The sequence below is a fragment of the Seriola dumerili genome, unplaced genomic scaffold (genome assembly GCF_002260705.1).
Source record: "Seriola dumerili isolate Sdu_G_001 unplaced genomic scaffold, Sdu_1.0 BDQW01000190.1, whole genome shotgun sequence".
NCBI lineage: Eukaryota > Metazoa > Chordata > Actinopteri > Carangiformes > Carangidae > Seriola > Seriola dumerili.
Window position 1 is genome coordinate 372,032 of NW_019174445.1, and position 27,098 is coordinate 399,129.

At 42.2% G+C, this 27,098-nt stretch overlaps 2 protein-coding genes across 3 annotated transcripts in view; one reads left to right on the top strand and one right to left on the bottom strand.

The window, feature by feature from the left end:
* The window catches only part of mtor (mechanistic target of rapamycin kinase), an 85,170-nt gene that overhangs the window by 14,301 nt on the left and 43,771 nt on the right, over window positions 1–27,098 (top strand). For both annotated transcript variants that reach the window (XM_022753140.1, XM_022753142.1), the window contains 10 exons: window positions 3,815–4,065; window positions 4,178–4,264; window positions 5,882–6,049; window positions 10,591–10,703; window positions 11,091–11,253; window positions 11,741–11,833; window positions 12,243–12,389; window positions 12,977–13,119; window positions 14,850–15,012; window positions 16,426–16,571. In XM_022753140.1, the coding sequence (XP_022608861.1) occupies window positions 3,815–4,065; window positions 4,178–4,264; window positions 5,882–6,049; window positions 10,591–10,703; window positions 11,091–11,253; window positions 11,741–11,833; window positions 12,243–12,389; window positions 12,977–13,119; window positions 14,850–15,012; window positions 16,426–16,571 (1,474 nt within the window). The remainder of the gene's footprint in view (window positions 1–3,814; window positions 4,066–4,177; window positions 4,265–5,881; window positions 6,050–10,590; window positions 10,704–11,090; window positions 11,254–11,740; window positions 11,834–12,242; window positions 12,390–12,976; window positions 13,120–14,849; window positions 15,013–16,425; window positions 16,572–27,098) is intronic.
* angptl7 (angiopoietin like 7) lies at window positions 19,566–22,989 on the bottom strand. Its single transcript, XM_022753143.1, has 5 exons — window positions 22,449–22,989; window positions 21,132–21,232; window positions 20,857–21,051; window positions 20,426–20,621; window positions 19,566–20,313 (listed from the first exon to the last, which is right to left on the bottom strand). The coding sequence occupies exons 1-5, from the start codon at window positions 22,807–22,809 to the stop codon at window positions 20,144–20,146; spliced, it is 1,023 nt and encodes a 340-aa protein (XP_022608864.1). The 5' UTR covers window positions 22,810–22,989; the 3' UTR covers window positions 19,566–20,143.

Sequence of the window (27,098 nt, forward strand, 5' to 3'; positions counted from 1 at the left end):
TGTGTGTGTGTGTGTGTGTGTGTGTGTGTGTTTTTCTTTTTTTCTTTTTTTCTTGTCAAGCTTATAAAAGGACATAGTGACGCAATCCAGCTAATGTGTACAGGAAAGATGTTCACAGATCATAATATTTTCTAAACCAGCTGTTTAGTGATAGAAGATGTATTCTTGAACTGAACAATATCAGTTAGTTATAAGTCAGTGCAGAGGAAAGAGCTGTGAGTAAAACACACCTTTGAAATCTTGAGCACACTTTTCCATTGGTCAGAACACGATCACTCGAGAGAGGAACTGAATACATCCTTTGATTATTTGCCTTGTTGAATCCGGCTCTTGTGAACTAATGAAATCCTCTCTGGCCAAAACCACTTATCATTTACAGTTTGGCTGTTATACATTGTATAAATCTACAGCTCATTATGAATAAACTGCAGAGAAATGATATGTCTATGTGCTCAAAACATTGGAATAGTCAACAGCAACTCTGACTTTGGGTTTGAAGAGAAGATCAAATTTCTAAAAGCTAAATCTCCTGAATGAGGCCGATTAATTGGCTAGAGTCAAACTCTGAGATATTCAGACTTAAATCGGACTTATCACAGTTTTATAGACTGATTGTAAGTGATTTACATCACTGTTTCTATTTGGGAGAATTGATTTCGGATATGGTTCATATACACTTAAATGTAAAACCATATCAACTGAATCATTCATCATCTTATTGCTGGCAGACTCTGTTTTGTTAATATATTTGTTGTCACGAACCCTCAGAACAAAGCATGAAATTTATGTGACAAGAGGAACACTGAGTTTTTATTTTTTTTTACCTTGGCAGTGTCTGTATGGAAAGATGAATTTTTGTCCAAATACTGTCATTACTTAGTTAATACCAGGTTGTACATCTGGGTCATATTCTTTCCCACCAGTCTTCCTGCTGCGCTCACTTTTAACCCACTACATTAACTGTTACATACCAATGGCTACAAACACTGAATTCAGGTAGATAAACTATAAACACTCTCATAGTAATTTAGGAGCTTTTTACATGCCTTTACTTTGGACGGAGAATTTTAAATTGAATTGCAGCGCATAATGAAAAGTGTTGCTCCCTCAAAGGCTGTCGTCCTCTGGAGGGCTTGAAAATTCATAATGATGACAATAAAAATGCTAATCTGTCTGTAGTCATGTGGATCGTGTATGGAGAATGCAGGTCTCCACTTGTCCGATCCAGTCACATGTCTCAGTATGTGACCTTGGACAATATGGTAATAGTTTTACCAGTTTGTTCTCTGACTAAATGGACTGTGACCAGAACTGGAGGCCGTATATCTGTTGGCAGATTTGTCAGGGTCAGCGTCTGGAGCACTAGCATCTTTGACAGCATGTGTTTTGTTATGTGGGAGGCCATTGGCTGGGCCTATCTCCTCACCTGACTTCAAACAGGACCAATCACGTCACTACAGAACATCAGGGTCATAAAACTGATGAAATGATGTGTATTCCTTCTTAGTAGGTTGCTGTACTTACAGCTGTTATTATGGCGAGGAAACAATTCAGGTTTTTTTTTTTTCCCCCAACACAGCTGAAGCCTGAATTACTACAGTGCTGCTGCCTCACTTAGCTACACTGGTGCCTGTTTGTGGGTTGTAAAGATACAGATGTGTGGCCATCTATCACCATCATTAACCTAGACCTGGTGAAGGCTGGAATTAAAGATCCAGCAGAAAAGCTACCCTCTGTTACCTACAGGCCCCGTGCCAATCTGTACGTCTACAGCCCAGAGTCTGAGGGGAGACAGCTGGAGCAGCTGAAACTGTACTCCTGCAGAAGGCCAGTGAAACGCTGGATACCAGACATCTGTATTCTCACATGCCTTGTAAAACTCAGTAGCTCTGCATAGATAAATGGACAGACTGACCCCATTTGCATTGTCTGTCACAGAAAACATTAATAAAACTACTTATTTAAAAATTTAAATGTGTATTATAAATGTTAAAAAAAAAAGACCACCAGTGTTGCTTGGCTTATTTTAAGAAATGCAAGAAAGAAGAAAGAAATTCTGCTCTGTAAATCTGGGCGTGACTGCCAAAACCCTCATGCGGCTCCTTAGATTCTCCAGCACTTGAAGTGATGCTGAAACGGTGTAATACAGATGGCAGCAATATCTTAAATGTTGGGGTAAAAGCGAGATTTATCAAGCGCTCAGACCAAAAAAAAAAAAAAAAGGCACTATTTACTAGCTGCTCATGAGAAGATAGAATTCGATCCAGGGAGGCTGGATTGAGTTATACATCTGTGAGCTGGACGACTTATCAGACACCAAAGCCCTATACAGGTTTATATGCTGTGCAGTGTTTTATCAGGAATGTGCTCTTGCATGTATTTGATTGGTCGAAACAATGAATGTAAATATTGTGTAGCATAGAACATTTCTCTTCTATCTTTTTTAAAATCCCACAATGTGTGTGTGTGTGTGTGTGAGCATGTACAGTGTAATCGTGGCCTCATAGTGGAATTCATGATGATTCTTCAGTCAACCAGATTTTACGGTGCAAGTAAACCACAACACGGAGGCAATTTTTCTTTTCAAGAAAAGATGTTTCCACTAACGCGTGAAGGATTTGCTGTATTCTGCCGGTTCAGTCCTCACCGTGTGCCAAACCACTCGCGGAGGTGGTCAGATGTATTTTAATATGTTAAGTCTCTTTATAAATATAAACACAAATCTGTCAGCTGGTTGACTTGATCAATCTAAATCTTATATAGCATAGTTAACTCATTTAAAAACGATAATGTGCTCGGTGTATTTAATTTGTGCTCTGGTATTATCACACATCTAGCTGAAAGTTATATAACTGTGCGAACTCATATCATTGTGTAATACCTCATAATGGCAGAACAAGAATTGAAAAGTAGCCCAAAAAAGAAACAGTAATATGTTTATGTTGGCAAAAAAAGTTAGTTTTCCATAGCTGCTCTTGAGGTTTTAAACAAGACGAAACACACAGTCATCAACTACTACAGTGAAGCTTCATCTTAGAATAAAAAAGGAAGAAAAAAAAAAAATCCTTATTTGATTTGTTGGCCGGTGCTATAATGAGAGTTGGTGCCAGAACTGACAAGTGTCCAGCAGCAACAAGCCAACAACATCAGCTCTCCTCTCCTATCAGCCCATTACTGTTGTCAGAATTTATCACCAGCACCAGAAGCATTTACTGTATTTAGTGCGGCGGAGAGGAGGCGTTGATAGAAGCAGACTCACACACTGGAGAATGATTGCCTGGCTAATGGTCTTGCAGAGTCATGACAGCATTGCATTCACTCCTACATATTCACAAGGGGTTAATGCAGGAATTGGATTTGTAAAATATGAATCCTTTAAGCCTTTAGCTCTTAGTCTGAGCTTCTTTGTTACGTTACTGATCATTCTGTCTTGTGCTTTTGGAGTCATCTTAGGTGGGCGCCCACCTCCCCACGAGGGGAGAGTATCCACAGAACTAAATCATCTCCATTTATAGACAGTTCGTCTGACTGTTGAATATCTAAACTCTACCAGATGACTCAGTAGCTCTTTCATATTAAAACTTTTCATTACTTTTTTGAGGACGTAGCATTTGAGCTCTTGTGTTACCATCAGGAAGCTTCCCTCAGATAGTTGACAAAAGTAGAAATACTTGGCTGGAAGTACCAGAGGCTTTCTCATTTGTTTATTGCACATCGTATAATCTTCCTCAAGAGTGTGAGACGTTGCAGGTGTTGCATGATTAGTCAGTAACAAAAACAAAAGTGAACCCCTCTGTTTTCTCTTCCTTCCCAGCTGACTACAGCACCAGTGAGATGCTAGTGAACATGGGCAACCTGCCCCTGGATGAGTTTTACCCGGCTGTGGCAATCGTCACCCTGATGCGCATCCTAAGGGACCCTTCACTCTCTAACCACCATACTATGGTGGTCCAGGCTGTCACCTTCATCTTTAAGTCTCTTGGCCTCAAGTGTGTCCAGTTCCTTCCCCAGGTCATGCCCACTTTCCTCAATGTCATCCGGGTGTGTGATGCCAGCATCCGAGAGGTAGGCAGCACTGCAGAACGAGAGGGAAGAGGCTGTTTCCTGGTTAATGTTCAGATATTCACAAAGCGGGTCTCTCACTCACTTCGCTGTCTGTGCTCTTGTTGTCGTCCAGTTCCTCTTCCAGCAGATGGGAATGGTGGTGTGCTTTGTGAAGATCCACATCCGCCCCTACATGGACGACATCTTCACCCTCATCAGAGTGAGTAGCTGTGTCAATACCCCCACCTTCCCCATCCCACTCCATTCTCTAAGCACTGATCATCCTGCCCCTCTTATTTTCTTGTGAGTCAGGCAAACAGCTGCAAACTCTTAATTGCACTCAGTTGTGCTCTACTTTCCTCATTAGGAGTAATGTGTTCAATGCCCCTTGATGAAAGTCTCCCTTCATGTCACACAAAAAAACACATCATGTGTGGTGTGATACTTAACCGTCAAGATTAAAAGAAGCTGTGTGAGTCTGAGAATGAGAAATCATGTTAGTTATATTTGGACAATATACTTTTGTTCCCTTTGTTTAGAGTTGCTCATTGTTTAGAGTTACTCTGCTAGGACCTGCTCTGTTGTACATTTCCACTCATTTATTTCTAATAAAAAAAACTCTGACGTTCACTCCTATCACATGATGTGCAAGAACTCCTAAAGTCATAGCCCCTGCGCTTTCACAAACACATGTTTCTAGCACACAATGTGACTGTCCTTGTGTCAGAGGACACTTTTGCGATGGCGGTAAACGGTGACTCCTCCTGGAGAAAAGGAATCGAGAGAACTGGACCAATGTGCCTCGGGTCCCTCTGAGTTCATAAACGGCTAGTGAAACAAAGAATCTATTCAGTTTTGCTCCAGCTCAGTTCCCGCATCCAGATGAGGGGGCTGGAATAGCCATTCAGGATGTACACTCACTTGCACTCTAGTCAGCTGCCACAGGGAGGGAAAGCAGGAAGTTGGGGGCTGCTCGAGACCTCTGGTCACCGACAAAACACCTCCGCCAGATCTCACAGCTGAGGCCCATTGACTGATTGACGTATTGCGTGACTTCAAGTCCTCCAACTTAACTCCCAATTGTTATAATCGCCAATGTACACAGTGGCCATGTCTAAATTTTCCAAAACGGTGTCACAAGCCACACAGAGACGTGATGTCAGTCCCAGTTGACAGGAAATTGTCTCCATTCCTTGCTATCTACAATTATATTGCTCTCTCTCTCTCTCTCGCTCTCTCTCTCTGCCTCTGGCATGTGAACGTTTTGTATTTCCAGAGGGAAATCTGTCTGAACGTCTCTCTCACACTCACCTCATTGATGGAAACACATTTGATGACCCAATTCCTCAGTCCGGCAAAAAAAAAAAAAAAAAACCCTCAGCACTATATCAGAGCAAGGTGGATGAGGTAGTGCTTTGAGCTAAGCTGCTTTGGACGTACCCTCTGAATATTGTAAAACTTTATATACAGAAATTGGACTTGCATTAATTTAGGTCACTCATATTTAGGTCAGTGGAGTCTTTTTGTTAGCTCAGCAAATATTCATTTGTGGGCTCTATGTTTTAAGAAAATATACCTGCAGATATTATTTAACTGTTGTTGTTCAGTTCAGGTGGTGGACTAACTTTAATCTTCATATAATATTAGAGCTGGGAAACTGAAACCTAGCATCAGGTCACTGGGAGAGTGGATATGTGTACATTCGACTTGCAGTATTGCAGTCCTCTTGCGTGCTGTACAAAGCCATGCACAGAGTTCATAGTTTCTCAGTATTGGAAGAAATACTCCATGTGATGTTGTTCTAACTAATAACAACATGTTCTGCTCTGTGCTGCAGGAGTACTGGACGCCAAACAACCCCATGCAGAACACCATCATCCTTCTGATTGAGCAGATTGTGGTGGCACTGGGCGGAGAGTTCAAGCTCTATCTGCCTCAGCTCATCCCGCACATGCTGCGTGTCTTCATGCACGACAACAGCACCGGGCGCAGTGTCACCATCAAGGTGAGTGAAAGGTGGTGCTGTTTACAGATGACAAAAATCTGCAGTCCTGCCGTGTAATTATAGGCTTACACCAGGCTGAAGTAGAGAAAGCTTTATTGTCTATGAGTTTAGAACAAGAAGAAAAGCTGCTATTAGTCCCACATTGACTCACAGGGGTTTTCCTGGACAAAATAATACCAGATAACAACTAATTCTAAGCTTTTATTATTTGGCAGTACTCCAGAAGGTGTAGCAGTAAAACATGCTTTTTGTCTTTATAAAAGATTGAGAAATAAATGTTTTGTGATTTCTTTTGTTTGTTTTTCTAAAGTCAAAATGTTCAATTATACAGAATATGAAAACGTACTGAATAAATCAGAGAAGAAAAGTGAAAAACAAACATACAAACTGAACTGAAAAATATAAACAATAGAGGAACAACACATTGAGAGGTTGCAGAGATGAATCCGGAAAGGCTGGAATTGAAATTGTGGTCACAGAGCTGGAACAGCTTAAACAAAGTGTTCTCAGAGCCCTCAGCAGAGACATAACAAATAAAAAAATATTGCTTGGAAACAGGTTCATGCTGCCACGAATGCTTACTCAGCAGAGTGCAGAGCAGCAGCAGAAATAAAAATGAAACTGACTCATTTGAACGTACAGTACTTGCAATAAAGAGAGACCAAAATGCCTGCTGTGGTCCACTGCACAGGCAGTATCATCATCATCATCATCAGAGAAACCCCAGTGTGTGTGCTTTTAATAATGTGCTCATAACGAGGTTATTTTCTTAGTGTAGTCTTCTCTATGATTTAACTCTCTTTTTTTTTATACAATCCTGCCTGAATACGTGATATGATATGTTTGATCTCAGTCCTTTTCTCATGCTCATTTATTTACCGTTTGCAAATCTGATGGATTATACCAGTTCTTCCTCTATTTTGTGTATCATGTTTTTAATATACAGTAGTCTTTGTTGAACCCAAAGCCCTGTGTGTAGTACAACATTGATAAATCCCACATTTTGCCTAGAAAAGAGTGGAGCTTTTCCAAATGTGTCCCATGTGCACATCAGTACATCAGATTGCAGCAGGCTTTTGGGTCGAGAGGATGAGGTTTGGGAACTGTGGATGTAGAACAGCTGAATAAGCCGATAGGTCACAGTCAGAAATTAAAAAGCTGAATGGAAGGATCTTTAATATGTTGTAGCAAGTAATTGCTGATTAATAATCTAATTATATCAACAGAGAAGCAAGTTTGAACAGTGACTGGAGATTTGAATGTAGCCTGTGTAGGTTTCGACCACTAGTAGCACTGTAGAGCCACGCTTTTATGAGTGTGTCCCTGCATGAGGCGCAGGCAGGTGGGCTGCACGCTACACATTCCTGCAGACGGTGTAATGTTATTTCACTAATCAGCAGTTTGTGGCGGTAACGCTCCAAGCCAAAAGGAAAGAAAAAAGGTGACTGCTTACCTAGGATGTATAACATGGATATAAACAGTGCAGTTTCTAATGCTTTCAGCACACGTACCTTTAAATACCAACATAGCAAATGATTTTTTGAACCTTTTTGAGGGAAGCCTAACGGCGCAGTTGGACTGAAATTCGTTTCCCATTCATTGCGGAACAGAGGCGAGACATTCACTTCCAGCTGCGTATTGACCTGCCTCCCGCGCGTTTGTGCAGAGTTCAGCCTAATTGAACTTTGACACACACAATTGCGCGATTCTCCAGTGTCCAGCTGGTCTGAGAGATAGTGTTGCATTGACCTCTCATTCAGGAAATATCGCTTGTGCAGCGATAATAAAAGGAGCAGAGAAGGAAGGGAGGCTGTTTGGCTGCAGTGGGCGCAGGGCGCAGACACAGGTTAATAACAGTAAACTGTTTGATAAAATGCTGTAAAGGTAGAAAACTTGTGGACCGCTGTTGTGAGCATGTTAGCTATGGTTGCTATAGTACTTTATGTGTACATCCCATCTTGCATTATTTCCTGTTCCCCCTGCTTTTTAGCCACACAGCATAAAATAAATATTACCAGGCGGAGAAAAGAGAAAGATGTACAGGAAAGAGGAAAAAGCACTTACACATCCATATGTGCTTGTAGTTGCTTCCTACAGTCTATTCTAAAATATGGACAACTGAAGGTGAAATATCTTTACACACAAATATATGGTAGGTGTAATAGAGACAGTTCAGTGCCCGTTATTAATTATGGCAGTCGAACAGTAATACCCGTGTCACAGTATAAAATGACCCAAAACAATGTGTTACATAACTGATTTTCTTTTTTTTTAGGTCAGAGTTTACCACTCAGCTCACTTTGACATTTGACAACTTCACTGATTAATGGAGAAAAAGTGACACATTGTGTGTCATAAATCCGGTGGAGAAAGTGCAGTAATGAGATTGAAAAGATCATATGTCAGATCCGAGTTGGTATTTGAGTACATAACTTCATTTTTCTAGCGCTGCCAAGAGGAGTGAGTGTTTAAAAACTACTCCCATCACTCCACACTCTTTGAGGAAGCACAGGAGCGCAGCCCACATTTGACTTACTGTGGCACTGTTTTCTGTTTGTGGTTTCCGACAATATCCATCAAGACCGTTCAGGTCTAAGCCGTTCACTTGTAATGCAGCAGTTCAAAGACGCTATAGACCTGTAGCTAACACACTCTCCTGTTTCAGCAGCTGCTGCCAGTAGTTGTCAGGGTTTTCCCTCAAACCCTAAATCATGGTCTGGGTGAAGACCACAAAGGCAGAATCATGGGGAGCACTGTCATCTAGTGCTCTCGGCTCTGGTGCAGTTCTGTCTCAGAGTCTGCAGTATTAGATAACCCAGCAGCCCACAGTCTGGAGAGTCTATAACTGGGTCTGGAGCGTAATCTTAAGCACAGGATGGGGGTCATGAAATGGGGGGGACCTGGGAATCAGGTTACCTTCCAGTCCAGAGTAGAAGAAAAGAAAAACATACTTCCATCATTTCATTGGGGTTTTTTTTTCTGTCCAGCCACCGATACCCCACAGCACAAGCACACACACACACACACACACACTTGCACACCTCCACCTCGGCTTCCTGCTGTCTCGCCGTGTGCAATTTAGACGTGGGGTTGGAGGTGCGGGGTGTGTGTTGCGGGGCCCGAGGGTTGGTTTGTTGGCTGCAACATACGTCATCCTTTAAGACCACCATCTATCCACGTACGCTGCTCACACATGCTCCACACAAGATGGCTTGAACATTAGACCAAACTACAGAAACCCTCTGGAAAAAAAAAAAAATAACCACACAGTTACATTTTTATTTAAGATGTGTCGTGGACAGCTGGCTGACGGGATGGAAACAGCACTCAAAACTTTACCTTCAGACTGTTGCGTCATGACGGCTTCAAAATGTCTGCACCAGAATCAGATTTGGTGTCACCCCATTAGAAATTACATGAAAAGTTTCCACAGCGCTCAGAAAAAAATTGGTGTGTTATCCTTATTATATTGTCTAATCATGATGGACGAGGATCGCACTCAATTACGGGAAGTCACCTTATGTTCAGACGACAAGTAGGCAACCAGTTTTTTTGGCGGCACCTCCTTCATCAGTGTCATTACCACGTTTTGAAATTGAAACGAGAAGATATACGAACAGCTGATGGATGTGTCTGTGCTCACTCACAATGAAACCATTGAGTTAGAATCCCATTAAGGTTTGCAGAGGAAACATCATTGTAATATAAGCTCCCATTTGTTTTCCATCTCAGTTGTGCTGCTAATTTTAATCATCTTGATGACACGAATAAATGATGCAGAAATTTAACTGGCAAGGACTACCACCAGGTTCTTAGAAGAAAGTGATCACGCAGTTAGTTAGTTAGGTGACGTACACGGTATGCTTTACTCAGTCAGTGCATGTGATGGCCACATTTCTCAGGAACATTACAGGAACATTATTTGTAAAGGTGTACTCTAACTGTACATTATTGAATTTTGTACAAATAGACGAGTGCACATTTACAACCCTGATTTCCTTTTTTTTTTTACAAAGGTATTTTGCCCCTGGAGGACTACAGGGAGGTCCTGGAAGTCAGGTTTTGCATTTAGAAAAGAAAGAGAGAAGAAATAAATAATAACAAGGAAGGGGGTTTAGGAATAGATAAACTTCTACAGACTCTAAAACTGACAAAAATCACATGTCACATGTATGCGTATTATATGACGGCAGGTCCACCAGCGCGCCCTGCATCGCGTGTTTCAGTGTGGAGTATTGTATTTGAAATATGCCGTATTAGTGGCTCTAGTGCACTTTGTATTGTATTTTTGTGGTCCGTGTGCTTTGAAGCGACATACAAGTAGGTTATCTGGTTATTCGCTCAACTCATAGTATTGCAGGGTTTTCCTGGGAAGGCTAGCGTGTATGCCAGCACCTCGCTGAAACGCAACACCATCCGGCTTTTCTTTTAGAGTTCCTCAAGAAAAACCATTTAACCATAACAAGCTCATTAAAGTGAAACCCGCTCATGTTGAGTGTTGCGGTATTTGGGACTGAGCAGTCTGTGCTTTTATTTTGCAGCTGCTGAACGCCATCCAGCTGTTTGGTGCCAACCTAGACGACTACCTCCACTTGCTGCTGCCTCCCATTGTCAAGCTGTTTGATGCCCCCGATGTGCCCCTGCAGGCCCGCAAGTCAGTACCGCACACAACTGCCCCTTGTGCTCACGCAGCTGTAGTTTGAGATCTAAATACTTAATATTTAAATTCATTCTCACTGGAATCCTCAATGGATTTTTATTGATTTAACTTAGATGTGTTATCTCTTGATTTTTTTTATTTTAACTTGTGACACACTTTCACCACAGAACTGGAAAAATGAAACTAGAAGCTTCTTTCTAGGGCTTCCATTTTTATTTGCACTTTCTTTGACATAGAAGAATCTAGCTGGTAAATACCTCAACCTTTCACATGTTAAAAAGTCCTTTAGAGCAGGCCATGTCTCTGTTTGTCTCTGTCTTCCTAATATTTAAGTGAAACTGAGCTTCCTCTGTTCATCTGTTTTTCCTCTGTATGGTTCAGGGTTGCCTTGGAGACACTTGACCGGCTGACAGAGTCCCTGGACTTCACAGACTACGCCTCACGCATTATCCACCCGATTGTTCGGACACTTGACAGCACGCCTGAACTGCGCTCCACCTCTATGGACACCCTGTCCTCGCTTGTGTTCCAGTTGGGCAAGAAAGTAACTACAGCCGTCCTTGGGGCTCATTTTAGATGTAGCTATTATTCAGTAGACTCCTTCCCCCCTCCCTACTGCTGGCTTCACAAGAACAGCATTTCGGTAACCCCCCTACCCCTCCACTCCCACCCCGAGTTTTTATTACTTCCTGCCAGACTGTTGATGTCATTGGCCGTTTGACGGCGGGGGGTGGTGTTTATGAGAGTGGATGAGGTCACATTTACCCCCTCTCCCCCCTTCCTCCTCAGCCTTCCCCTCCCTTATCCCTAAACCATCCTATGGTTTTCAGGCCTAACCTCACCAGCCGCCAGTCCACGTGCAGCCACATCTGGCAGCGAATGTACAGGGGAAGCTTTTGATCTGAGGCTCATAGTGGTTAGATACTCAGTTATTTGGCTCATGATGAGGGGAAAGAGGTAGCAAGACTAAACCACATAAAGCCCACAAACACCCTTTTATTTACTCTGCTTTCCTTCCCTCTCATTTTCAGTACCAGATCTTCATCCCCATGGTGAACAAAGTGATGCTGAAACACAGGATCAACCACCAGCGTTATGACATACTCATCTGTCGCATTGTTAAGGTCAGTCCCCCTCAATATATCCAGCTTTTCTCACGTACATAATAAACCAGTTGAAACTTTGCACATTTCCAACATGTCTCCTGGATTCATGAGCATCTGTTCGTTATTCTCTGCCTTTTGCTGAGTCAGGTGCAAACACATTAATCCTCCATGACACAGAGCAACTTCACATGGTCCAGCAATAAATTACATAATAATAATAATAAATAAACAACACTTTTTCTATGTGCAGTTCACCATAAGCAAGTCATTACCATGGCGTGTTTATCAACAGTTATCCCCCAGGAAGGAAATACACTTCCACGTTCACAAAGCATGTTTTGATGCATGACTCAACAGTCAGTCTGTGTGTGGGCTGTGTGTGTGTGGCCTGTGTATGTGTATGTGTATGTGTTTGTGGTCATAATAGGGCTATACTCTGGCTGAGGAGGAAGAGGACCCTCTAATCTTTCAGCATCGCCAGCTTCGCGGTAACCAAGGCGATGCTCTGGTCAGCGGGCCAGTGGAGGCGGGGCCTATGAAGAAGCTTCACGTCAGCACTACGGCACTTCAGAAGGTTAGAAGGGGAAACTTTTACTGATTCATACTTTCATAAGGAGAAGATGTCCAGCATTTTGTTTCACTGGCACAGATGTTGAGTGCAGATATTGTGCACTGTAAACAGTACAAGCCCATAGTTTACTTGTGGTGATGACATGCAGACCAACAAACTAAACTGTTGACAAAGGAATAAAAACCAGAACAAATAAGCAGAGGAACACAGTGACTGCAGATTTAATCATACGGGGAACACGGGTGTCACCGTACGGTTTGATGAATATGAAAATGAAAATGATGTGAACCATGTGCCTGTGGCCTTCACCGTCACCAGATCTCAGCCCAGTAAATACCATAGGGAGACTGATGTGCAGACTGACACAGAACACTCCACCAACATCATCAAAAAATACCTAATATGGCGGTCTTTTGGAAGAATGCGGTTCCATTCTTCTGAGAAATTTGATGAACAGTAACAAAAATTTTGTATGTGAGAATCTCAGCCAGATCATCCCACACCTGTGACACTCAGGTCTGGAGAAATTTTGTTGCTCCCACGTAGTTCCCAGTGACTTCAGAAGTGAATGACTCCTGTCTCTTTCGCAGGCTTGGGGTGCGGCCAGGAAGGTGTCCAAAGATGACTGGCTGGAGTGGCTGAGGCGCTTGAGTGTCGTCTTGCTCAAGGAGTCTTCCTCTCCGGCCCTGCGATCGTGCTGGTCACTGGCTCAGACTTACATTCCCCTTGCCAGGTACAATATTTCTGTCACAGTAGCTCATTTCTTCCTCCCTCCTTTTATTTTCTTCTTGTCTCATGTCTTTAATGCTTCACATTCAAGATGGACCACAGCAGAAAAAAAATTCATTTTAAAAGGATAAAATTGCCATTTTTGCCCATTAATCTACACTGAATAATCCTTAAAGAAAGCTGCAAATTTATTAAAAATCAAAAACTGAAATCTCTCATCAAGTAAATAGGAAATAAATAGCAGTGAACTCTCTGTAGACCTCCACAATAAATTGTGGCAAAGCATGGATCAGAGCGAGGGTAAAAAACCATTTCTAAAGCTTCGAGTGTTCCCAGGAGCACAGTGGTCTCAATAATTGTGAAATAGAAGAAGTTTTAAGTACCACTCGGACTCTTCCTGGAGTTAGCTGTCCGGCCAAACGGAGCAACTGGGTAAGACTGGGAGGCGACCAAGAACCTAACGGTGACTCTAACAGAGCTTCAGAGCTCTGCGGAGATGGGAGAACCTGCTGGAAGGACGACCAGCTCGGCAGTGCTGCCTCATTCAGGCCTTTATGGTGGGGCGTCTAGACGGAGGCCACTTTGAATAAAAAGCACATGAGACAGCACACTCTGAGTTTGCCAAACAGTATTGAAAGGACTTTAGGAGCATGAGGGAAAAGATTCAATGGTCTGATGAGATGAAAATTGAACTGCTCTTCACCTGGCTAATACCATCGCTATGGTGAACCATGGTTGTGGCAGCATCATACTGGGGGGCGCTTCTCAGCTGCAGGGACAGGGAGACTGGTCAGAGTGCACAAGACCCGAGACTGGGGTCACAGTTCCCCTTTGAGCACAACAGTGACCTGAAGCATACAGCCAAGACAACTCTGGAGGGGCTTCAGGACCCCATACAACATCTGGAGATAGACCTGAAGATGGCAGTTCACAGATGTTCCCCATCCAATCTCATGGAGCTCGAGAGGAGCTGCCAGTAGGAATGAGATAAATTGCCCAAATGCAGCCGTACAAAACTTGCTGAACTGAAGTTGAAACTTCTTCAAAGTGCCCAACTGTGATTGATGGAGCCGTGAATTGAATGAATTGATGTGAATACTTTTGTAAATTTGAGATTTCACTTTTTAATTTTTAATAGATTTGCAAAAATATGTGAAAAGATGTTTTCACTTTGTCCTCATGGGTTATTGAGTGTAGAGTTGTGAGTCTATAACACAGTAGTGTGCAAAAAAGTGAAGGGGTCTGCGTGCTTTCTGCGAGGCCACTGTAACCCCCGTATTAATGCGGAGACCTAACAGAGTTTGAAGCTCTGTGCTTGTGCTTCGCACCTCTAGTGGTCAGAAAGCTGAGGGCTTTGGACAGCCACCGTTGAGCGCAGCAGTGAAAACATATAGCTCCATTCATTGCGGAGCAGCTCAGGTACCAGCAATACAAGACTGGTTGCGCTGGCTACTACTTTCCAGATGTGACTGTGTGTAACCGTAAATGTGAAGCAGATTGTGACTGAAAAATACAATAAATGCTCTGTGATCAAAGCTGTAAAACAACAATGTACTCGGTTATACAGTCATCCTTCTTTACAAGCTACACAATAATCTTGCTACTGATTGATTTGCTGGTCTCCCAAATTCATTTAAAGCCTGTTTTTAAAAGAAATCCCAATTTTAATGTTGTGTCGCACATTGTGTGTCCTTTTTTGTTTTAATGCATAAATGCTGTTTCCGTGGCCCACAGGGACCTGTTCAACGCGGCCTTCCTGTCCTGTTGGTCTGAGCTGAGTGAGGACCAGCAGGATGAGCTCATCCGCAGCATTGAATTAGCTCTCACCTCCCAGGACATCGCTGAGGTCACACAGACTCTACTCAACCTGGCAGAGTTCATGGAACACAGTGACAAGGTTAGCATTGAGCTGTAGCAGCTACATTAAACCACAGAGTCACTGTGGTGCAGTTACAGTTTCACACACGTCATGGTTTATTAGTGTGCTTGAGGTTTGTATCTCAACTGCATTTTCTAAATACAAAGCTTTTGATATTGATATTCCATTTTAAAGGGCTGATAAGTAAAGTAGGCTTTACCTGCCTGATAGAATATAATCTCTAAATCTACAGAGGTTAGGCGTTACTTTTACTACCAATGCCTCAGCTGTAACTTCTCCATTCTTTTCTTTTTAGCTTTTTATACAAACTGTCCAGCCCCTTTCAGGAACAAAAAGTACCTGCCCGTTGAATGTGCATGACATTATATGGACTCTTTGATGTTGAAATACCATTTGAAAATAGGCTGTACTAAAATGTGTCTCCAGCTGGCAAAGCAGCAGCCTTCAAACCTCATGTGTTTTAATGTCGTCTTGACCCAGTTAATTTTATGTCTTCTATTGTCATCATCGCACCTTCTGACTAAGTTGTGCATGAAAGTATTCAATGTTTTGAATTTATGCACCTGTTTGAAAAGTAGAAGTTTATGACTGCAGGTAACAGAACGTGCACAGTTTATCAGTTAGTAAATTACTTCCACTCTCTCCTCATTTCATATTTTAGTAGCCCCATCAACGTCACAATTCAGCGCAGTTTGGGATACCTGCATTTTGGCACGGTGCAACTGAAACGGCACAGTAAAAGGAATTGTTTAAACTTGATGCTGTATTGCTGATTTGAAGTTTGCCCAAACTGCACTGCAGCAGACGACGGTTAATTAATGGGTCCAAAAATATGAGAGGTGATCGGAAAACATTCCGGCTGCTATCACTTTGATCAAACTGAGAACAGGAGTGTAGGAGATAACAGGTGTTGGAAGGTTAACAGAGAAAGCCTTTCAAGTTGGCACTTTCTCTCTCTAGTCGGCTGTTCGACCATGTGTTGGGCTAATTAGTGACGATACTGTTACGTTGAGGGCAGAGACCGTCATGGTTGGGTCATAGTAATAATGGGTTTCAGCAGGGACCCCCTGCTGTGAGGCTGCAGGAGAAAACGCATAAAGCGTCCCGCTCTGAGCTAGTGGAAAGAAGAGCAGGAGATGCTTTCTGCAGGCTCCAACACATCTTTTTGCAATTAGCTACGAAGGGCGCATAAATACAAATCACTTAAATGCTTCATCAATCTACCTTACTCCTGTCAGTTGCAAAAGAGTTACAGTGTGCGTTAAAATAAAAACAGTCAGTGAGACATGAGCAGAATAAAATCTGTTGATGGCACAAACTGCACTGATTATGGATAGAGGACAGTACAGGTCACGCACAACTATTCATTCAAGCTTCATCTCATTTAGGAGTAAGATTTAGGCGTTTAATACGGTTTGTTTCTTTTTCCAGGGCCCTTTGCCTCTGAGGGATGATAATGGTATTGTGCTGCTTGGTGAGAGAGCTGCCAAGTGTCGTGCCTACGCCAAAGCCCTGCATTACAAAGAGCTGGAGTTTCAGAAAGGTCCTTCTCCTCTCATCCTGGAGTCTCTTATCAGGTAGGAGGTCTGAAAAACCCAGAAGCAAACTTTTGTTTTTCTCGTTTAATGAGAAGCAACCACAGCCTTTATAAACTGTGAGCAGCTGAACTCAAGTCTTTCTTCTTCACAGAATTTGACTGAAAACGGCAAAAATACGAGTTTTATTCTTGACTTGAACTAAACAAATAAGAAATGATGATGCTTCATGCTCCACATAACTTATTCTTTGGTGTAATTTCTCCAAATAAATAAAAACAAATAAAACTCTCATAAACCTTTAGATCATAACATAATTCGGTGTCATTGGGAGGTAATTAATTGCTAATTTCTTTACTCTTCCTAATGATGCTCATCACAAAAACTAGGTTTGTCATGTACCTCTGTGATTAACAGTTATTGCATTAGAAGTTATTGCTAAAACAAACATTAAATTACCCTCTCAGAGTCAAATTTTAAACTAATAAATACACAAAGAAATGATCTTATACAAATCCTCCTGTCCCATAACCCTTTGATATCTTCTGTCATCTTTTCCATCCCCTTTTCTCATCCTTCTTTATTTCTGTGTTTTTGGCATGGCGCAGAGAAATCTGTTTTCCAGGCATTTAATTGGACGCTTGCCTCCTTTTCATCTACGAGTGTCTGGACTTGTGTTTCTCAGGGGCCTGTTTTCAATTTCTTAGGAGCCTTGATGATGATGAATGATGGGAGCCGGCACTCTGGTGTTTTCAATATCCCCATCTGGTTCTCACCTCTCTAGGATTTCCCATAAAAAGATCTAGAGGCCGGTGTGCAGAAAGCACAATGCAAACCTGGCTCGACTGAGTCGTGGCTGTATTAGAAAAAAAAAAAAAAAAAAAAAAAAAAACGTGTTCATATCTAATGCACACTTTTTGATGACGAGGAGGCGTCGTCACTGGTATTTTAGTAACTGATGAGTCATGGTGTTTGTAAGGGAGTGCGATTATTTCAGGAATCGTTCCTTGTATTCTCTCATATGGATCTTCAGTTAAAATTCAGGGTATTAAACCTGAATAAGTGACGTACTCGTAATAGTATAAATTTTTATGAGTTGTAACTGGGACTGAATAATGTGTGATGGATTTTAAGAAAATCAAAAGAATTAGTTCGTGGCCTGAGTATATTCTCAGACCCCACAGCTTCGGATAGAGCCAGGGAACTGGTCACATTTTCCGCATTATTCCCAACAACAGAGGAACACTGTTAATTGAGCATTTGGCATATGGGGTTATTATGGAGTGTCTTTAAATCGACTTGTTCTCGTGGAAATTTTTGTTGAATTCGACAATATGTCATAGATGATAATGAGGGGGGGGGGGTGAAAGGTGCGTGATAGGTGTTATGAAGGTCTGTCTATGAAAGTAAAATGCATCGTAGGTTACAAAGGAACTGTGAATTTGCTGGTTCCATCACCGGTGTAGTGACTGGAGCTGGGCCGTGTGGCATCTGGACCATGTGTTAATGATAAATGTATAGCCATATTGTCACCAGGAACCATGGAAATGCTTGGAAAATGGAATTTTAAATGACATTTAGTATGTTCACACACATAGAGGGCTGCAAACTGTTACGCAACATGTCATCTTATGCTTTCCTCCAGTGTGGCTTTGGTGCATAATTTGGATTTAACCTCTAAACTGCTTCAACGGAATCAATGTATGAGTAGAAGGGGGCGGACACACAAGCAGGAAAACTTGTACGATGTAATGCAATCCAGTAGCGCTGTGATGTACCTACTTTGTGGTTACGATGTTGTACTTCCTGTTATGGCTCAGTAAGTGTGGTTTTCCCCTGAGAAAAATAACAGGTGGAACACCTCATACAATATAGTGTGTAGGTTTATTTATATACACAGGTTCATATAAATAAGAAGCAGAGAAAATAATTCAGTTCAACAACATCACAAAGTTGAATCCACAACTCTCTGACACAGTCCCAAGAAAATTTAAACCATCCATCATAGTGGAATACAGTTTACCACAACACAGTGTCAGGATGCTTAAGAGTCTCGTTTGACATAAGAATTACGTAAACACAGTTACTGTAAAACAAGACCTATTTTATAAATACACACCATAAATATAATGTTATTGCTCAGGCTGAAATAAACCCATTAAAATATTTTTTTATATACCTTTTTGGATTCCCTGGGTTTACTCTAAATACCTCCCTGAAGTTTAACTTCCCTGAAAAATAATGTGAAGTTCCACTTGCAGAGGTTATATTTCCTGAGCGAGGCATGCTGCCTCTGTGGAAACATAAAGGTTTATGTCAATAGTAAGGTATATGTCACTTGTAACAGACCTCCAATAGTTGCATTTACACCCTCCACCAGTGTTCAGGGTCTGCTGCTGCTGCTGCTGTTGTTGGTGGGAGACAAGTTTGAATACTTTGAGTCCTGGTCGTTTGTCACTGTCTGACTGTCTTTTTTTGAGTGCCCTTTATTGCTCTGTGGCCATTTCTTTTACAGGGAAGGGTTAAATGCTGTGCTTTAATTAGATGTTTACCCTGACTAACGTGTCACCTTGTAAAAGGAAGGGAATCTGACTGAGCCCAGCACTGAGCCTGTATGGGCAGTGCTCCCTGTTTGGAGGTATTTGAATGCTCCAAGGAATTCTGTTGGTTCAAAGCAAAATGGTGTTATTGTTGTCAGAGTAGTAAACCTGGAGGCATTTAACTCGATGGCAGAATGGAGTGTGTGTGTGTTTGTGTGTGTGGTCTTCATTCCTGCCTTTGGTTTAGCTGTCCTGGGACCTTTTGGCCAGGCTGTCGGGACACGACCCAAGAGTCAGAGGTCAGCGGCTCGGGGGCAAATTTGTCGCCATTATTGGAAATGAATGGACGCCTAGGAAGACCTTGACTTTTCTTTTAGACTCCCATTGATTTTCTCACAGCTATTCTGAAGTGAGGAGAATGATATGATGAAGAAGAAGGAGACACATGCACTATTCACTATGTTTCTTTTAAAAAATATGTTTATTTTCTATCACATAAAACAACATAATTACAGACCTGTACACATTTTACAAATTACACATTTCCATCATCAATGGTTAGGATTTTACAATAAAATGCAGCGTAATTCATAGAAAATACCTTTTGGTGTTTGGTCCCATTCCAGCAACTCACAAAGATCCTTTAGATTAATTAGTTCCTACCAGTCCTTAATGATTTAATCCCGAACCAGACCAGTCTGGGCTGCTTCTTGCCTCTACCCATAAACAGCTTGTGTTAACTAAAAAATACATCCTAGTGCTTTCAAGACAAATGAGAGAAGGAATCAAAATCTAGTTACCCATATGGGACAGTGGTAAAGAGCATCTATCAAAGCTTTTTAAAAAATAAAAATATATTTACTGATAAATACACAAAACGAACTACAATTTACAATCAAACACGGCAGACACATTACACATTCATCTGACTGAAACTTAACCAGACCATCACAAACAACAATTTTCATTCCTTTCGCAGTCGAGGGAAAGCTACGATTCGGTTGAACAGGTATGAGTGAAATCTCTCAGCATTCGCGTTCATTATCAGGATCCAGGAGACTCGGTGGAAGGATCTTATGGTTGAAAACCAACAGGCCGGACCTTCATCTCCACTTTCTTGAGGGAGTAGTTGGGCCCGTGCCAGCCGTACCAAGTGATCCCATCTGTGTTCTTCGTGTGCTCACCGTAGCGGTAAAAAACGCCGTTCAAGTTTGAGTCAGTGCAGCAGTTGTACCAGTAACCACCTGCAAGGAGGCGAGGGGGGAAAAGAATCAGATTTATTGCTCTTTTGGGGGAAATAATCTTCTGCAAATGACTACATGGATTGTTTTGGTTTGCGTTGTTCTCATTATTTACCTTTGCGCAGGGAAGCGCAGTCGTCCACACATTTGTCATTGTCCTTGTTGATGGTGCTGAAGTTGGTGTTGTTGTGGTAGCGCAGGGAATCGCCAGCGCTCCCGCTGTAGTTGGCAAGGAAGAGCTTGTAGCTGTTGAGCTCATTACCCACAGTGAAAAAGCCGTACTCAGCGTAGCGTGTCTGTCCTTCCCAGTCCTGCATTGGAAAACACATATAACACGATTAAGAGAGGGACTATTGTTGTAGAAGCTGAGAATATTAGCTCTCACAGTCGGCCTGACGTCTCTAAAAGTTTGATTTATGAATAATTTTCTTTCGCTCTGTACCCCGCAGGGATAAATTGAAACCGTTTATGCATGGCTTACGTATTCTTGCTATTTTAAGAGTTTCTGGCCAAGCCTGTGTGAGTTCTGCGTTTTCTAATACGTACCTCCATCTCAATCCTGAGCACAGTGGGCTGCCTTGTTAGGCGGAAGATGTGGTCGTTGCCCAGCCAGAAGTCTCCACGGATGGATCCGAATCCACTTTTGTACTGCTTCCAGTCACGGTTGAATGATGTCAGGCCGACTTTGCGCCTTTGGATTAGAGTCCAGCCTCCTCCGTTCGTATCCATATCGCAGAAGACCTGAAAGCATTCGGCGATATTTAACACGGCACAGAGAGAAGAAGTACACAAAGAGGACACGAGACTGGAGCGGAACTTACGCTCAGCTCAGGTGTTCCCAGGAAGTCATCTTTAGGCAGTTTGTACTCGCCAGAGATCTTGTAGTTCTTGCTGTAGAGCGATGCACAGTCATATATGGCATCTGGAATAAAAAAAGGAACATCTTAAGTTATGCTAAAACCATATGCAGTTTCATGAGCAGCTCTCATAATCTGAATGTCATAAATTCTAACAGCTTCACGGAGGATTGAGTAATTGGACAGATGAAAAAATGATCTTTCCCCCCAACTAACTGCAAAATAGATGAAAACAGAGTGTGATATGCATCGCAGGGCCCAGATTTCTTGCATCGTTCCCCTATTTTACTCCTGTTACAGTATGGTCATGCCATTAATAGGGCCATGAGATCACTATGGAGCAGTGAGCCCAAGACTTAAAAAGTCTATGTAAAAAAAGAAAAAAGAGAGAGATGGAAACCTTCCACTTCTTTGTAATCTTTGCATCCCTTCCTGTTCTGCTCTCCCGTCTCTAATTTACTCAAGTTTTAAAAAGGTCTCTGTGTTCTCTGTGCCAGTGACATGAATGTGGCCCTGTTGGACCACACAGTCGAGGTAGTGTAATAATAAACTACGTCATGCCTGCTTAACCTCTCTGCACCAGCCAGTGCTGATTAGTGGCGCATTTTAAGTTGAGTTGAATGGCGGAGACGATATGGCTTTGATGGAACTGGTTATTGACAGCCCTGCACATGGGCCTCCACGGCTCCAAATGAATGCTTTTGACTGCTGCCGGGCGGCTCACTGTAATCTACCTCACAGCCAACGCACAGGAGCGATGGGCAGGGCTGATTATAGTTTTCGCAGCTGCGATAAATATATAGTGTTCTGTGTGAAAAATATTTGACCTATTTGAGAACTGTTGTGTAAAATTTAGTTGCCGGCATCACAGTGACATGAGGCTTCTCTCAGCTTGTGGTTTATCTCATCAGTTCAAGAATGAGCAGTCTCTGAATGAAAAGAAGCCTTGGTGAGATATTAAACTTCACACAATCTAAAAATATACAGAATTGAGAGAGGCTGAAAAGGTTGCTAAACAAAAGGCACATATGAGGTTCAGTCATATATAAAATCTGCGTCCAGGTGTGGAAATGATTAAACACCTGGAGCGTGAACTTTTAACAGCAGCTGCAGAAAGTAAGAGGCAGGTCAGAAATGCACCAGAGTCACTGATGGATCAGTTTTACCACGTGACCTGTTAAGCTTAAACCATATTCCTGCAGTTTTTTTTTTTTGAGAGATTATAACATCAACAAACCACTTGAGAAAGAACGTCATTACAGTACAAGTGTTAATGCTCACCTGATGAGCTCTGAGGGGCAGAATGTAGGGTTTGCAGCTGCATGATCTCCACACGGTTGTTGATCTCTGAGTACTTGCTCTCTGCCTCCGTGACCCGAGCTTCCTGCTGCCGGTTCTGCTTGTCCAGCTCCATTATTTGCCTCACGACGCTCATCAAGTCTGTCTCCTGCTTGCGACTCACCTCCTCGAGGAGGCTGGTCAGATTGGCCACCTGAACCTTGAGGGAGCGCACCTCGTCGCAGCACTGACCCTTGGCCGGCTTTGCAGGTGCCAGTCTCTTCTTAGGATTCTGGGCCCATGTCTCAGCTAATAGGAGCAGCGTGACCCCCAGAGCCACTACACTCAAGTTTACCTTTGCCATTTTCTTTTTAAAATTACAAATGCTCTAGATTTTCTACACAATCTCAGGCTTCTTTTGCTTTTGGTGTTCAGAAGTTGTCAGTCCCTGACGAAGATCTTTGCTAGAAATATTGAATGAACGCGAGCTTCGACTGACCAATCGAGTGGGAGCTCTCTGTTGACCAGCGGCTCACTCAGGCTCCGTCTTACTTCTTCAGTGAAACCCTCCTCTGCCTGAGCATCTTAAATATTTTGCATGTGGGTCCTCCCCCTCTCTCTGCTGGTGCACACCAGTCACCATGCTGACCCTCTCAAACCTCCTGGGTGGAGGACCTTTCCCAAACCTCCTCCTCCCCCCCCACCCCCCCCCCACACACACACACACACCACCACCACCACCTCTCCCCTCCTCTCCCCTCATTTTACTTTCACTCATTCCACAGAAGTTTCGCCCACGTTTCTCCTCACTCAGTTGGATGTTGAAGGTTTCTGGGCAGTAATGTTTTTTCTCTGTTTTTTTTTTTTTTTTTTGCCTGTGACTGGAAGAGCAACATAAGGAGCTGAGGAAACAAAATAAAGGCTACTGTCTGAACTTGTTGTGCCTCCACTGTTCGCCACTTGTTACTCTGTGGAAATGCAAACTCCCAAATGCTTTTGTATTTAACTCACTCATTCAGCTAAACAGAAACATCGTTAAAACATTTGAATGCTGGTTTTAGGCAGTCGTATGTAATTTTCTTCCCTTTCTTCACAATTACTTTGTTAATAACAGTTTTTACTATATCCTTGGGGCAAACCATTTCTTCAGTGAATTCGGTCTTTACATGCCGAGAGATGTGTGAAGTCACTAAGTACTCTTAATTGTGGGTTAAGTGTTCTATTGATGCTCCCTTTTTTTTTTGGGGCAGATGTTAAAGCAGGCGTGTTTTTTCCCCTGAGCGTTTCAGCTTCAAATATCAGAGGAAGAAAGTTTAGTGAAACCTTTAGGATAGAATTAGACCAAAATACAGTTTGCAGTAAGTGGAAAGAATTTGTTCAGGAGAAGAATCTGAATGTGCTGCCTACGTATGTAAAGGCTTTACACTTTGCCATCACACATGTTTAAGTGGTATAGCATTACTCCGTTGGAGGAGAGAACAACTAATTGAAGTGATATTCTTGTGGCTTTTTTTGAATAGCAGATGGAATTGGCTTTCGTTATAGCACAGAGATTTCCAGGCTGCAAAAATTAGATTTTTTGAAAGTTATTAAGCACCGTAAAAGTGCGGGAAACGCTGTAATCACCCAGATATAGAGTGCTCTCCTTTTCTTTCTTAAATGTGACTTCCAGAGCTGAAAAGATCAGTTAATGCATCAGTTAATCACTTAATGATTTTACCCCAGGTCAGTGTGTCTGTCTGAATTAGGTATAACGGAGCTCCACAGAATGGTTTGTATCACGTTACATGGACTAATTCACTCAATAATTTTTGTATTACGCTACATTTGATTTATAGGGGAAACACTGCTGAAGGGAAACACTCAGAGGCATTTAATATGAACATTCAAGTTTAGGAGTTTGAGCCATGTTTAACACCTACATTTGTGGAAAATACAAAGCAGCCCTTGGCCCAGTGAATGTCTTCCTTTCAAAGTCTGCTGGTGGTTGGAACCACCATTTACAATCTGCTGCTTTGATTTGTGTGGCTTAATAATGATGTTTACAGAGTTCTTTCTTCTAGATTGTTTTCCCCTTTTTAAAACTTTTAACATGTAACCAGTGGAGGGGGAGAATAAAACCTGCGCAATGTCTGGGAAATCTAAGATCTCTATTCAGTGGGATTTTTTTTATTTTTTATCTCATCACAACTTCCCGGAGGAGCTGTCACCCCTGCCAACTTGAAGGAGACACCTTTTGGAGATTAGGCACAAGGTGGGGAGGGAGGGGGGGGTTGATCAGAGTTTGTCATGAGCAATGAGGCAACGGATCATGCATGGATTCCTATGTATGATCATTGCTGAACAAAGTAGTGTTACTGCCACGGTGAAGTGCCAAAGTATTCTGTAAATGCAGGCAGTTGTGCATAACGACTGAGACATGGCTGCACCACGACATTCCTGTCTATTTTTACTTGGAAGTTTACGGCCTTTCCCCTTCTCCACATGGAGGGGACTGAACTGTCTGTAAAAAGACAAGGACGTTCAATAAACTGTTCAAAAAAAGGTGACAATACACATCAAAGTACAGTAGAACTACTGTGTTTAAGCCTCTGAAGACCCTGTTGGGTTTTGGGACCTCTTGCGCTATGGAGCGATGTTTCTGTGAGCGTGTCTCGTGCATGTGCACATGGAAGATGTGATGCACATTCCTGCTTGGACTGAAACTAAAAATCACTGAGTCAAAGTCTGACTCAGCTGCTGCACACACTGACTGTTGACAACTGATGATTCTGCTTTTAACCTTTTTCATTTTTTAATGTAACTCCCTGAAGTTTATGGACGTGCAAATCACCAAATAACCCCATTAAACACTATTTGTAACTTGAAACACATGGTAATGGCCAATCATTAGCCCATATTTGTGCCATCACTTGCATATGAATTTAGTTTCTATAAATATAAAACACAACATGGGGGCGTTGACTCGCTGATACATTTATATGAAATTATGTAATGTCAGCACAACGCTGGGAACAGTGGGGCAGATAGTGTTGAATATCACAGATTTGGAGCAAAAATAAAACTTGACACTTCTACCCTCGTCTACCATCTTATTACATAATTTCCCGCCACCAGTGATGTGTTTTTCTTTAAAACCTCAGGCTCTTTGTGTCCCTCCTGCCAAATGTTTGGCAAGTGTCCCTCACTTTTCTCGCTCGTTCAGGCGAACGACGAAGGAAAACGGTTGAGATCGGTCTGCTCAGCATCATCACTGCGGTTCAGAGCACAAATAAAAAAAGTATGACTTTCCTTTTAATTCCAAAATATTACACAATTATGAATCGGCCTGTTATTTTCTTTTGATGTGTCACGGCGTAGAAGCGAAATATTTGGATGTGATAGCTCTTCCTCTTCCCAGGCATTTCGCTCCCTGGATGTTCCTGGCCAATTTTTTTTTACAACCGGTCACTACTTTGCAATTTCCCTTTTACTCATTGCATGGGTTTTTTTTCCTTTGGTTGTTGTTGAATGTTGACATGTGCTTTTAGTTTCCTGTATTTCTTTGATTTGTGAGACACATATGGGAGTAATAAGACATTTGTACAAGCATAATTGAAAGATAATAGGCTGCTTTCATTGCTGGTTTGCTGAGAGGTTTTAATTGCCCGACAAATTCTAAAGTCTGATTAGATCCGAGACGGTTTCCTCTCAGTTTCCCCCATTTGTCAAAAAATAATGGCAACAACTTAGCATAATGTTACGATCAGCCCTTATATTTATGTGGCTCGGTCACGTGTAGCTGTACGTGTAGTGCTGCTTTTAGCACGAAAAGCATGCAAATGAGATGATTGTAACTTTCATGGCGAGCGGTGGATGTTCAGTCTTACCTTTCCATTATATTTGAAAGTCGTCAGATGATATCTACCAGAGAGAAACTATTTAAAGTTAATTGTGTTAGGATAAGAATCTTTGCAACGATATGTTAAATATAATGGAGTTACATTAGGAAGCAGTTTACATTTCCAGCTCTGCTGCCAACGTAGAGACAGCACAAAGTTTACTGGTCTTTTTTATCCTTTTCACCTCAGCTCCTGAACAAATAATATCTCCACACTTGTCATATGTTTCTAACTTCAGTAACGAGATGTTTGATAGTACGTAGTGTCCACTGACCTCCCTGCAACTTCTAACCTTAAGTCATTGATGTGCGTCAGTCTCTTTTGGAAAAATCTGGATAATTTTGCCTTCCTGGATTCTCTCATTGCCCTAACTGCTCTCTGAGTCACATCTCACTCTCCAGCAATGCATCCCAGCGGCATCACTTTCCTTTGGTCCTGGACTCTGTCATTCAGTGCTCGTACAGGAAAGTCCAGCTGGATGCTGTTTTATACGTTAAGCAGCACACTGTTTTTTCCCCTTTGAAACAGCTTCTTTTAAACACAATTTACCCTCTAACCATGTCTCACCAGGCTCTGTGTGAAGAATGCATGGCTCCTTTTAACGTTAGAGGTATTCACTCAGCTTTAACCAAAGCCCCCTTCTTTATATGACTTCCTCGGGAAGCCCACACATTTCATTGAACAGATTTTTTCCTTTGCACTTTAAGACAAGTTGGACACCCCGCTGCGCTAATTGCTGCAGTCATCTATCTTTGATAAGTACGAGCTGACT